Raw genomic sequence first — 14,267 nt, 5'->3', positions numbered from 1 at the left:
TCGACGCTCTGCAGACCTCGGGGCCAGGCGCGCTCCGGCGGCAGCCCCCTCCTGGCCCGGACCGCGCCCCGGAAAAGCGGGGTTTCCGCCAGCGGGGCTGCGGCCGCGGAGCGCGGGGAGTGGAAAAGGCCCGGCGGCCTCAGGTCAGCGCAGGGGCGTCGAGGGCAGGCCCAGCGCGCGCCCACCCAGGCTCCCGCCCCGAGGGGTGGCGAGGGCGCGCGCCCAGAGCCCGCCGGGTGCGAGCCTGCGCCCGGGCCCCGCCCCTCGGCGCTGGGTGGGGCTGCGAGCCGGGACTCCCCGCCCCCTCCCCCGGACACGCCCACCCAGTGTCTCGGCCGCGCGGGCCGCAACAGGCAGCGGCTGGCAAGCGCGAGGACCGCGCGCCGCGAGGCCCCGCGCGTGCGTGCAGACTCGCTGGCGGCCGCGCTCGGCGGCGCGGGCTGAGGAGTCGCGCCGAGCCCCCGCCGCCGCCGCCGCAGGGGAAGCCTGGGAGCCGCTCGGCGTCGCCTCGGTTCGCGTGAGCCCCGCGCCCCTCGACCCCCAGCCCGGCCATGGCGGAACGCGGAGGGGCCGGCGGTGGTGCCGGAGCCGCCGGGGGCGGCGGCGGCCAGAGGGGCTCTGGGGTCGCCCAGTCCCCGCAGCAGCAGCCACCGCCGCAGCAGCAGCCGCCGCAGCAGCCGACGCCCCCCAAGCTGGCCCAGGCCACCTCGTCGTCCTCGTCCACCTCGGCGGCGGCTGCCTCCTCCTCGTCCTCGTCCACCTCCACCTCCATGGCCGTCGCGGTAGCCTCTGGCTCCGCGCCTCCCGGCGGCCCGGGGCCAGGCCGCACCCCCGCCCCGGTGCAGATGAACCTGTACGCCACCTGGGAGGTGGACCGGAGCTCGTCCAGCTGCGTGCCCAGGTGAGCGGCGAGCCGGTGGGATCCGGGGCCGGGGGCCGCGACCGCCGTGCTGGGCTGTGACAGGCCCCTGCCGCCGCATCCCTTGGGGTCGCCGAGCGGGAGCATCGCCCCCAACTCTTCCCCCACTCCCAACCTGTCCCGTGCCCGGGCCTGGCTCCAGCCAGGCCTTCCAGGACTCTGCCGCGGGGACCCGCCCTCCCCACCTTCTGCCTGTGCGGGGACCACCCTCTTCCCCTCGGCGAGCTAGCGGGCCTTCTGGACCCAGCCCAGGGCCTTCCCTTGCTGGATCTGCCGGAATCCGGCCTTCCCACCATCAGTTTCCCCGAGCAAGTCACTCTTCCTGCCTCGTCGGCGCCCCTGGGCTGTACATATGTTACACAGATGTGGTGGAGATGGCTTTTGATATTCTTATTTCCCAATATACTCGGCATGTGCCAAACTTGGTTGTCACCTCTTCCAGGTAAAACCCATATGGTAACCCTTGGGGCTTCTAAGAAGTCTTCAGTACACAGTTTCACCGGCCTCCAGATCACCCCCTTCTTTGCCGGGACTCCGTGCTTTTAGCTTGGGGTTCTATTGAATGTGTCCCCAGGTGTGTTTTTCATCCTCTCCTCCCCACTGGAAACTGGTCACAGAATCTTCCAACCCTGTAGGGCTCCATAAAATGACTGGTTACTAAATTCAGTCCATTCCTCTCTCTGTTGGAACCATCAGGGGACTCTCCTTCCATCAGCAAAATATGCCTGGATTTGGGAATATTTTCTGTTTCGGTATTGGCAAGGCGATCTTTCTGCAGTTCTTTGGGAACAGTGTGCCGCGTCTTAAAGCTTACTCTGTGAGTAGACAGCCTGTGGAGCTGGTTTCACCCAGCAAGCCCATAGAAGTGCCTGGAGGTGTTCTTTTTGGCACCTCTAAACTTAAGTTGATTCTGTTGGACTCTCTTCTGACTCTTTAGTCCAACTGTGGCAGATGGATGTGTAAGAGAGGGAGCACAATGGGGTTCCATCCTCAACTCTGTTTAATATTTTTCTTTCTTTCTTTCTTTTTTTTTTTTTTTTTGATAGCTGTGATGGAACCCAGGGGCACTCAACCACTGAGCCATATCTCCAACCCTTTTATTTTTTATTTTGAGACAGGGTCTCCCTAAGTTGCTTAGGTCCACTAAGTTGCTGAAGCTGGCTTTGAACTTGCAAACCTCCTGCCTCAGCCTCCCAAGTAGCTGGGATTAGTAGTGTGCACCACCGTGCTTGGCTGATTTTTTTTCTTTTTAAAAATCCCTTTATTTTGAATATTATCACATGCACATATGCACACATAAATATAGGATGTGAAAAACAATTTCAGGCTAAGAAATAGAGCATTACCCCTTCTGTCAAAGCCCATAGGGTCTCCTGAACCTTATCCCCACCTTTTGCATTCCAAGGTAAGCACTCTTCTGAATTGTGTTTACCATTTCCCTTGTCTTTCATTTGTTTGTACTTTTACTACATATTTGCATCTCTAAACAATATATATAGTTCTGAATGTTTTTGAAGTTTGTAGAAATGCTGTCGTACTTTATGTATTCTGTGACAGTTTTTCTTTTAATTCAAGCTTGTAAGAATCATGAATGTTTTATGAAAACTCATCTTAAATATTTTCATTAGTGGATTTTTTAAATTCATTTTTATTGTATAGTGGGTTTTATGTTGTATGAATGAACATAATTATCCCGATGAACATTTAAGTGTGTCCTATTTGTAAACAGGAGCAGTGATGCATACATATTTTTGTCCAAGCCTCTAGTGTTCTCCTTCAGATTTCTTTTGGGCATATTTATACCGAGGGTAGAGTTGCTGCTTATGTGGCATAGATCTGGAACTTTAGATAACGCCAGGCTGTCCCACTTGACCCTCTCCTGTTTATGCCCTTTGTGCTCAGCACTGCACTGATTACGTTTTCTTTTTTCTCTGTCCTTCCTTTTGGAAAATAAGTTTAATTTGCTTTGGCCAGAGCCTTAGCTCAACACCATACCAAATGAGAGCTTATCCTGGAATGATGTGCCTATTTGTCTTGAGCAGGACTCTTTGTCTATATTGTGCAAGTATATGAATTCACCTCTTTAAACATAAAAGCTCTGTGCCTCTTTCTGCACAGGCCTACTGTCAGTCAGCCATGCTTGCCCACTCTTCCTTCACATCTATCACTATGGTTGTTGACATTTGGACAGCTGCCTCCTTTAGCTTGTGAGGTTGAAAAGCATGAGTTGACTGATAGGGAACTGCCACAGAGGAGGACAGATAAATTCAGTGATCATTGTTGATTTTTGGTCTGACTCTAGATTTCTTAGCCACTAAAAAGTACATGTAATGAGTTTTAGCCCAAGAAACAGGCAGGCATCCTAATGAGATAGGCAGTGATTAACGCCAGCTTGTTGTGAGAGGCTTAAGATGGCTTGTTTTCCCCTGCAGGGTGCATGCAGTTCTGTCATGTTTACTGACCAGTCCTTGAACTTGTCCGCTGTCCTGCTCCAACTTTGTTTCTGGGCAATGACCCTTGTGGCCTCCCAGCTCCTTGTGAAATACTTGTGCTCCTTGGAGCATGCTGCCACTCTGGCTTCAGGATGGAAAACAACACCCAGTGGTTAGGAAAATGGCCTGCTATTGCCCTTCCAAGGATTGAGGTTTCCTGGGTGTACCTGTTCATGTTGTTTAGAATATATCGGCAATGCGCAGGTCTATATGGAGTGTAACTAACATTCTTGTGTAACTCCATGGAGACACAGATATATAAGCTGGTAGCCACTTAAGAAATGTAAATCTGATGGTGGATCTGAGTTTTGGTGTGCATAAGAACATGAGAGTAGTCTCTACCTGGTGCAGAGGAGAGGGGTTGAGTAGTCAAGCGTTAAGAAGGTCACATTTCTTTTCTTAATGCCTGTGAGAGTATAAAAAAAGTTTCCTTTATTAGATATTCAAATAAAGATGAGCATTGTAGGGGCTGGGGTTATAACTCAGTAGTAGAGTCCTTGCCTAGCACATGTGAAGCACTGGTTTGATCCTGAGCACCACATAAAAATAAATAAATAAAATAAAGGTACTGTGTCCATTTACAACTAAAAAAATAAATAAAAGATGAGCATTGTAGTTGTTTCTCACGTATGTGTGTGCTCTTTTCTAATATCTACTAAATTCTCTCAGAATTTTTAACTTTTTAAAAAAAAATATTTCTTAGTTGTAGGTGGACACAATGCCTTTATTTTATTTTTATGTGGCACTGAGGATTGAACCCAGGGCCTCATGTATGATAGGCAGGCACTCTACTGCTGAGCCACAACCCCATCCCCAATTTTTAACTTCTTCTTTTTTTTGGGGGGGGGGGGGTTGCTGGGGATCGAACCCAGGGCCTTGTGCTTACAAAGCAAGCACTTTACCGACTGAGCTATCTCCCCAGCCCCAGATTTTTAACTTCTTATAGATGAAAAGCATTCTTAATAGTTGACTTTAAAATGACTTAATCAAAGGTATAGTGATGCATGCCTGTAATCCCAGCTGCTAGGGAGGCTGAGGCAGGAGGATCACAAGTTTGAGGCCAGCCTTCTCAACTTAGTGAGACCTTATCTCAAAATAAAAAATAAAGGGGCTGGGGAGAAAAATAAAAAGGGTTGGAGATGTGGCTCGGTGGTTCAGTACCTCTGGGTTAAATCCCCAGTACCAAAACAAACAAACAAACAAACAAACAAACAAACAAATATCAAAAAGGGCCAGTGGTAAAAAGTGATCCTGGATTCAATTCCTAGTTCGAAAAAAAAAAAAAATAATAATTGCTCCATGCATTGCCATTTTTACCAGAATTTTTTTTTTTACAGGAAGATTAACACATGTCCATGGTTAGAAATTCAAGCAGTATAGAAAGATGGCAAGTGTGGAGGGTAAGCCCCCTCTCCCTGTTCTCATTCCCCAGAGGTAATCCTTATGAAATAAAGTTTCTTGTAAGACTTTATTACAAGAAGGCAACTCTGCTATGAAATGCATAGTGTCAGGAGCTGGCATTGTTTCCCTCTGTGCTAAGTCACCTGCTGTGGCCCAGTGCTGCACAGTGGTGTGGTATGGAGACTAGATAGCATGCTGCCCGATGTTATAAGGAAGGGTTTTAGAGTCTCATTATTGATTCCTTCTCTTCAGTCTTTGTGTGGTGGGATTCCCCTGGTGCTATTTTCTCTCTTTGATTTGCTGTGGGAAGGAGAGGCAGAAAAATGGCTAAATTTTACAAGTGTACAATATTTCCTTTGTGGCATAAAAGTGATAGTTAGGAGACTGATTTGTTCTCTGCCATGGCACTCAAACCAGAGCACCTTTGTCTTTCAGTACAAGGCACATTTGCCTATATTTATCTTCATGTTGTACTTAGGGAAGGAGTTGAGTAGTTATCAGTCACATTGCTCTGAGATCACTTTTAAAAAAAATGGTACTGATGTTAATACTTATTGGACAAAAGTGTTAGAGCCAGAGGAGGTGGCTGCCACAGCTGAGCTGGCATGCCTGGCCTGCAGTAGAAGTGTTCTTTGTATGAAAACACTTGGGGCCAGTTGCTCTTGTAACCACATAAGCACTAGGCTAGGAGAGACCTGCTACTGCTCTGACTGTACACCAAGACAAAGTCTGCTGTGCTTCAGTCTTTCCAGTCATTGATCGGGAATACTTTTACTTACCACTCACTCTAAGATGTGTGTGAAATAAATATAAAATAGGACTTTTAGAGCCAAGAGAGTGAGCCTTACTTAAATGATAAATATAAAGCAAATGTATTTGATCAAATAAGAGAGAGCTGGTGCCATGTCTATTATTTCCCTGGCATTAAAAGTCTTCAAAGCTTGTTTGTACCCTAGGAGATTTGAATTTCACATTGAGAGTGTAGTAATAGAATATCCTTCCTATCAGAGTAATATTATCCATTGTCCCTGTAGAACATCAGATTCCTTAAGTCAGAAAGAGAATGACTTTCAGAGTCGGTTTTACATGTATTGATTTACAGATCTTTGGGACACCTCAGTGGTTATGTGATTTCTGTTTAAACTAGTTATCCAGTTTCTTAGCCAGCCAGCCAGTTGTGGCTCCCATTGTCAGCACTTGCCAGAGGGAGTTGCAAGTCAGAATGCTTGGGCTGTGTGTCTTAACTCCCTTATCCTGGGGGACTTGTCCTACACTGGACCTGAAGGTGTTGATGCAGACGAGGCAGGTCTGGTGGGTCCTTGGCCTGGGGGCATCTGTGTCATCACATTCTGGAATCACTTTGGGGACATAGGGTAACTGTGGGAATGATTTTCAAGTATTGGTCTTTTTCCACTTAGGGTTTGAAGTGAGATTGAGGGCTCTTGAGAAAAGGCAGATTTTGAAGTTGGCCTTAGCACTTCTTTTATGGGACCCTGAGCTCGGTGGTTGGATTCCAGATTGGCAAGCACCACTGGGATCCTTCCTTCTCTAGGCTTCAACCCAAGAGTAACCAGCACAGTGAGAAGGATTTAGAGAACCCAGAGCTATGTGGCAGCACCCACCTTAGAGTGATTCCCTCTTACATTCAGGGGAAGATGTCTGTTTAGAAATATGGCTCCCACCCAGGAGAAGCAACTTGAGAAGCTGAGGCAGGAGGATTGCAAGTTCGAACCCAGCCTCAGCAACTTAGTGAAGCCCTCAGCAACTTAGCAAGACCCTGTCTCAAAAATAAAAAGGACTGGGGATGTGGCTCAGTGGTTAAGCACCCCTGGGTTTAATGAAAGCTGGCTTATAGTCAGCACTCCCATAGGGGCAGACCTTCTTCTGGCATCTTTACTTTGGGAAGCAGTGGAGAAGGCAAATAAATGACGATACATTGCTGCGTAGTTTATATAATTTTTAGAAAACAGCTTCTTAAAGCATTCCATCAGGCATTCAATTATGTCTTAGGATCATGAGTTGCTTTATCTTTTAAAGCTGTGCTGCCTAGGGTAGTAGCCATTAACTATAGGTGGCTACTTAATTCGAAATTCACTTCCCTAGTGCACAGGTCCCTTTCGTGTCACCTGGGTTAGGTGTGGCTAGTGGCTTCCATATTGGACAGGGCAGATCTAGAACACGTTAGCACCACATAAGGTCCTATTAGATAACAGAGGAAAAAACTACCTGAGTATTTCTAGTATTAATATTTATGGCTTCTTGAGAAAATTCTTGCAAAGTGTTCATCTAACAAGGGATTAATATCCAGAATATATCAGGAACTCAAACAGTCCAACAGCAGAAAAACAAATAATCAGACTAAAAAGAGGACAAATGATCTGAACAGATATTTCTCAAAAGAAGACATACAGATGACCAATAAGTATATGAAAAATGCTCAGATCACTGATCATCAGGGAAATGCAGATCAGAACCATGAGATTTCCTCTCACCTCAGTTAGAATGGATAGTGTTAAAAAGACAAAAAATAACCAATGCTGGTAAGGATGCAGAGAAAGGGTAACTCTCATGTGCTGTTGGTGGGAATATAAATTAGTACAGCCATTATGGAAAACAGTATGGAGGTTCCTCAGAAAACCAGAAGTAAAACTACTGTATGACCTAGCAATTCCATTACTGAATACATATCCAAAGAAACGGAAGTCATTATGTGCAAGAGACATCAGTACTTACATGTTTATTACTTGCATGGGATGTGAGCCACATCCCCAGTCCTTTTTATTTTTTATCTTGAGACAAAGTCTTGCTTAGTTGCTGAGGGCTTCACTAGCCAAGATACAGAATTAACCTAGGTGCCAATAGACCGATGAATGGTCAAAGAAAATGTGGTATGTATACACAACCAAAAATTATTTAACCATAAAGAAGAATGGAATCTGTGAGAACATGGATGGGACTGGAGGACGTAATGTGAAGTGAAATTAGTTGGGCACAGAAAGTCAAATACCACATGTTCTCACTTATATGTGGGAGCCAAAAAAGTTGATCTCTTAGAAGCAGAGAGTAGAATAATGGTTTCCAGAGATTGGGGAGGATAGTTAGTGGGTACAGGGTGCAGTTAGTGAGAGTGATAACTTTTTTTTTTTTGGTACTGGGGATTGAACCTAGGGGTGCTTAACTACTGAACCACATGCCCAGTCCTTTTTATTTTTAATTTTGAGACAGGGTCTTCTTATTTGTTTAGGGGCTAAGTTCCTGAGGCTGACCTTGAACTTGAGATCCTTCTGCCTCGGCCTCCCAAGTCACTGAGATTACAGATGCCATCATGCCTGGCAAGAGTAATAGCTTTTAATGTTCTGTAGCACAGTAGAGTAACTATGGTTGACAACAATTAAGCATAAATTTAAAAATAGCTAGAAGTCTATGCCTAATAGAAGAGAAAGTAGGCCCAAATCTGCATCATATTGACTTAGGACCTACTTCCTTAACAAGACTCCTGAAGTGCAAGAAATAAAATGAAGAATCACTAAGTGGGATGGATTAATTTGTTTCTCAACAAAGGAAACAATAATGTGAAGAGAGAACTAATCTCCAGGATGTATAAAGAACTCAAAAAACTTAACACCTGGGCTGGGGATATAGCTCAGTTGTTAGAGTGCTTGCCTTGTATGCACAATGCCCTGGGTTCAGTCTCCAGCACCACCAGAAACAAAAACAAAAACAAAAAACCTTAACACCAAATAACCCAATCAATAAAGGAGCTAAGGAACTGAACAAACACTTCACAGAAGAAGGGATACAATCAATCAACAAACATATGAAAAAATGTTCATCATCTAACTCTAGTCCAAATGGCAATTATTAAGAATACAGGCAATAAAAAATGTTGACAAGGATGTGGGAAAAAAGGCATACTCATACATTGCTGGTGGGACTGCAGATTGGTACAACCACTATGGAAAGCAGTGTGGAGATTCCTCAGCAAACTTGGAATAAAATCACAGTAGAACTACCATTTGACCCAGCTATCCCACTTCTTGGTTTATACCCAAAGGACTTCAATCAGCATACTACAGTGATACAGCCACATCAGTGTTTATAGCAGCTCAGTTCACAAACTGGAACCAACCTAGATGCCCGTCAACAGAGGAATGTATAAAGAAAATGTACATATACACAATGGAATATTATTGAGCCTTAAAGAAGAATGAAATTATGGTATTTGCAGATAAATGAATGGAACTAGAGAATATCATGCTAAGTGAAATTAGCCAGTCCCCAAAAACCAAAGACCAAATGTTTACTCTGATAAGTGGATGCTGATCCATAGTGGGGTGGGTAGGGAAGAATGAAGGAATTATGGATTATGTAGAGGGGAGTCAGGGGAGGGGTGGGACAGTGGGGATGGGAAGGACAGTAGAATGAGACAGACATTATTCCCCATATACATGTATGATTACATTACTGTTGTGACTCAACACCTTGTACAGCCAGAGGAATGAGAAGTTATGCTCCATTTGTGAACAATGTGTCAAAATGCATTCTACTATCAGATATAACCAATTAGAACAAATAAAAATAAGTAAAAAGAAAGAAGAGAGAAATATCTAGAAGAGAGGATTTTCAGTGTTCCCAAGGAAATGAAAAAATGTTTAAGGTGTTGAATATGCCAGTTATCCTGATCATTATACATTATATTCATGTATTGAAACATCACACTGTACCCCATAAATATGAACCATAAATATGTGTCAATTAAAAATTTTTAAAAACTAAAAAAAAGAAATTAATAATCCTTTGTGACTAGACTGGGAAAAGACTTTAGGAAGCTTGTATCTGGTCTGGTCTCCTCTGAACTTTGCCCCATGAACCTTTTTCCTTTACCAATTTTGCTTTGTATTCTTTTGTTCTAATCTTAGCTATGAGTACATCTGTTTAAAAATATGGACTGAGAATGTAGCTCAGTGGCAGAGCATTTGCCTAGCATGCACGAGACTCTCGGTCCCATCCCTACACCACCAAAACCAAAATAAAATAAAACAAAAGAATATGTTTTTTTCTTATTCACTTAATTAATTGGAATAGTTTTGTCCTCTTCCAAATATCCCTTTTCTTTGCTATTTTGGGGGCCCCTGAGGTTTGTTTGTGTTTTCTCCTCAGACATCACCTTTTGGTTTGCTCTACTTCTTCCTGTCTGTCTTTGCTTCCAGATAGCAGCTCTGCTATTTGTATCCCACAGTTCTAGGTCTTAATCATTATCTATTGAAAACTGACTGGAGGTATTGACGCCAAAATGGTTTCATTTAGTTTGATTCTATTCTGTTCTGTTTTGAGGTACTAGCAGTTGAACCCAGGGGTGCTCTATCACTGAGCTACATACTCAGCCCTTTTTAAAATGTTTTAATTTATTATTATTATTATTATTTTAAATTTTTTATTTTAAGACAGGGCCTTGCTAAGTTACCCACGCTGGCCTTGAATTTGCAATCCTCCTGCTTCAGCCTCCTGAATTACTGGAATTACAAGTGTGCACCCCTGCGCCCAGCTTCAACATGTTTTTTAGATGGTGGAATTGTGCGTGATTTTAATTTTGGCTTTATTATTTTGGTGATTTCTAAAAATTCTACAGTAAATATGTATTACAGAGAAGATCAGTAAGTAAATATTTTTAAAATATGTATTCACTTTGTGAATACTGTATACTAAACATTATCAAACTCTACCCTTTAGAAGGGTGAACTTTATGAATTTTGTATCACATTAAAGCTGTTAAAAAAAATAAAAGGGCTAGGCACAGTGGTACATGCCTGTAATCCCAGTGGCCCTGGAGATGAGGCAGGGGATTATGAGTTAAAGCCACCCTCAGCAACTTAGCGGGGTCCTAAACAACTCAGCGAGACCCTGTCTCTAAATAAAATATAAAAAAGGACTGGGGGACTGGGGATGTGGTTCAGTGGCTAAGTACCCTGTGTTCAAACCCAAGTATCAAAAAAAGAAAAGTACGTATTTAGTGAACATTGGATGAGAAAATGGGGGAGGGGTAATGCTTCACCCCACTTGTTAACCTTCCTTTCTTTGTTCTAGAATAGCTTGTTCATTTATATTGATGGCAAAATGGCAAATGGAGAATGTTCTAGACAGTTACCTGCTTTCCTCGCATTGGGTAGATGAGGTATAGGTGGATAAGTCAGTGTTGATGAAGGCGGATTGATTTATTTAATGTTGTGCAGTTCCTTTTAGATGGTGAAGTATTTAAGATGCACCAGAGGTTAGACTATTTGAGTTTAGTTCTAGCTTCACCAGTTTTTCTGAACCTTGAATGTTGTACTTCCTGTTTCTCTTCGTAAGTAGTGATCCTTGTCAACTTCAGGTAAACCTGGGTTTCATTTGGCTTTTAAGCACTTTCAGTTTTAGTTCTGTAAACAGACCTTCACCAAGTAAAGCAACAGGTTATTTTGGCCAAAATATTTTTTAGACTGTGTACATTTCAGAAATTGCACTGTGGGTAATTACTTGGTGCTGTTTTTGGTAACCCAGTTTGAATATGGGAGATAAGAAAGGGGTGATGATAAAACTTGCTTCCTTCAGTACCACCCGTTCCTCTCTCTGTAGACAGCACAGCTCCTTCATGACAGTCCATCTCTCAGGACGTTCCTGTGAGCAGGATTCTTCCAGATGGCATCTTTTGCTAAACTGGTTCATGGACTGTCTCTGAGGAGTTTTAGAATGGTTATTGTGTTTAGGTATAGGAAGGTATATTTCCTTTCAAGTTACTCTCCAAATCAGTGCGTGTGTGTGTGTGTGTGTGTGTGTCTGTCTGAGTTTCTTTTGTTTCTCTTTTCATATTGAGACAGTCTTCCATTCTTTGTTAAAAAAAAAAAAAACAAAAACAAAAAACTAGGACACACCAGAGACTTAGGATACCACTCGTCACCTATCCCTCTCTACTGACCTTTTCCTGTGTCTTGCTGAAAAACACTGAAAGGCTTCCAGCTTTGGCAAACAGCTTTCCTTCCTGTGTGCTGGCTCCTCTCAACACAGTGCACTATACTGCTGGTTCTGCCCCTCCTCTGCCACTCTGGTCTCTCCCAGAAGGTAACCACTAGTGGCAGTTCAGAGTGATGGAGTTTTTGTTTTTGTTTTGTTGTTTTGCAGTGCTGGGGATTGAACTCTGGGCCCCACACATGCTCAGAATGATGTCCAAAAAAGAAAATCAAATCATGTCATTCCCCTCCCCATAATCTTCAATTTACTCATTGAGCAGATGCTGACAGACCAGCTGGCATGTGCCACAAAGAAAATCCTTGATCTCATGGAGTTTATGTTCTAGTGGGCAAAGAGAAGAGATGCCATCAAATAGCATCTGTCATACTTAGAATAAAACCCCTTTTTATGTCTTAGGAGACACTTTTGTGATGTGGCCCTTCCTGTGGCTCTGACATTACCTCTGCCATTCTCTGTTGTTTACATGGCTTTTGGTGAGCTGGACCTGGGCATGATCACCCCTTCCTCAGGGCTTTTGTCCCTCCTGTCCTCTCTACCTGTTGTTCTTAATTCCCTGTAAGGTGGCCCTGGTCAGGTCTCAGCTGACCTGCCATCTTGAAAGGCTGGCCTTACCTGCCCAGTCTGTTCAGAGTTGGTGAAACCTCTTCACAATAACTTACTGTTAGATGAAATAATTCCATTTATTTATTTAGTTACTATATATGTGCTCAACAGATACCATGTGTCAAGTTAATGACACTGATTTTCCTATAGTGCCTGTTGATTTGCAGTGTTTTTTGAGTGGATATTGATTATGAACAATTTATTCAACAAATGTTTACAAGTATTTCTGAGTGGCAAATGATCTAGGTGCTGAGGAGGACAGCATCAAGCAAGTTGGTAAGAGTCTATTCCCTCCTGGAGTGTACTTCGCAGTGCAGAGAGACAGATTATAAGCCTTTGAGCAACCAGACCTACAATAAATGTTGGATAGTGAGTGAAATAGACTGTGAAACAGGCGGGGAGTTGGGGGAGTCAGGGGAGGCTGTTAAGAGGGGCTGGCCAGGAAAGGCCTCTGCTGGGTGATGTTTGAGCTCACACTGAAGTGAAGGGAATCTGATGAACTGAGCACATTCTGTATGCCACAGTAGCCATCAGAGGCAGGTGCTCACATCTCTACACAGAAGGGAAACCCAGGCCCCGTGGAGGGAAGGCATTTTTGTAAGTCTACAAAGATTAGATGTTGGTGGAGCTGGGAATTGTCTGACATCAGAGTGTTTCTCTGCTTAAACTTGGGGTACCAAGTTGACTGCCTTATCCATTGTCAGTTGGAAGTACAGGCAGTGGGAGGCTGCATGGCATAGAGGTTGTGAATGTGTGTTCTAGAGCCGTCAGCTTGGGTTTGAATCCCAACTGTTTATTATGTGAGTGGCCTTGGGCAAGTTATTTAATCTAATGCTTCAATTTTCTCATCTGCAAAATGGGCTTAACTATTATCCCTATCTCACAGCATTATCATAAGAGTTAAATTAATATATGTATTAATTGTGTGTGTGTCACATAGAAAACACTTAATAAGTCTTGTACTTTTGTGATTCCAGTTACTTAGGAGGTTGAACCAGGAGGATTACAATTTTGAAGCCAGCCTGGGCAATGTAGTGAAACCCTTTCTCAAGATAAAAAATAAAAAGTACTGGTGATGTAGCTTAGTGATAGAGCATCCGTGGGTTCAATCCCTAGTACTGCCCCCCACAAAGCAATTAATATTAGCTCTTGCTGTCTTGCCAATTTAGTCTTTCTGTCCCCCCTCTCTTCAAGAAAACCAAAAAAATCTGCTGTCTTTCTAGAATCAGGGTGACATTCTGATGTATTCAGTGGGGTGATTACAAGGTCTCAGGTTCACCTTAAGCAAAAATACTGCCAAGCCCCAAGCTTATTAGACTGGAAAGTCAAAGCTAAATATTTTGGTCTGAAGCAGTGACTGGGTCTGGATCCTGTTTCTACATCCTGCCCGTTTATGTGAACGGAAGAGATGGTGCAGGCCCCACCTACAAACCACAACTTTGTTTTGAGGCAGCTTGACTTGACAGCTTCCCTATTCTACCTGCTGACTTCTTTAGCTCTGGTTTGGCAGCCACAAGAGCAACTAAACCAGTTTACAGTTCACTATTTATTGCCCATAAAAGTAGAGCAGCTGCTAGGAAAATGAGGATTTAAGTGGAGCCTTTTTCTCTTGTCTCCTTGAGTTTTTCTTTTTATGTCTCGAACTATAGAAAAACTCTGTTTTCCTGTTACATGAGAAACCTGATAATACTTTTGTGGCCTCTCCTGAAACATTTGGATCTTTGCATGAATATTAATTTTCCTCTTTAATGACATCAAGACTTTATTTCTCAATTTTGGTGAAGATCTACAAACGTATTTGTTTGTTGCTGGTTCTTCCTTAAGAATAAATGACATACAAGCTGAAC

At 43.7% G+C, this 14,267-nt stretch overlaps 1 protein-coding gene across 2 annotated transcripts in view; it reads left to right on the top strand.

Annotated features, from left to right (window-relative positions):
• Nucleotides 1-319: 319 nt before the first annotated feature.
• The window catches only part of PACS1 (phosphofurin acidic cluster sorting protein 1), a 191,755-nt gene continuing 177,807 nt past the window's right edge, over nucleotides 320-14,267 (top strand). The window contains exon 1 of one of the 2 annotated variants that reach the window (XM_079103307.1): nucleotides 320-901. In XM_079103307.1, coding sequence (XP_078959433.1) covers nucleotides 552-901 — 350 coding nt within the window. In that variant the 5' untranslated portion in view covers nucleotides 320-551. The remainder of the gene's footprint in view (nucleotides 902-14,267) is intronic. The other variant, XM_079103306.1, reaches the window with a different exon arrangement.

Source organism: Sciurus vulgaris (genome assembly GCF_902686455.1).
Source record: "Sciurus vulgaris genome assembly, chromosome: 11".
Classification (NCBI taxonomy): Eukaryota; Metazoa; Chordata; class Mammalia; order Rodentia; family Sciuridae; genus Sciurus; species Sciurus vulgaris.
The sequence above is the reverse complement of the archived record's forward strand: the minus strand, read 5'-3'. Positions and strand labels throughout refer to the sequence as shown.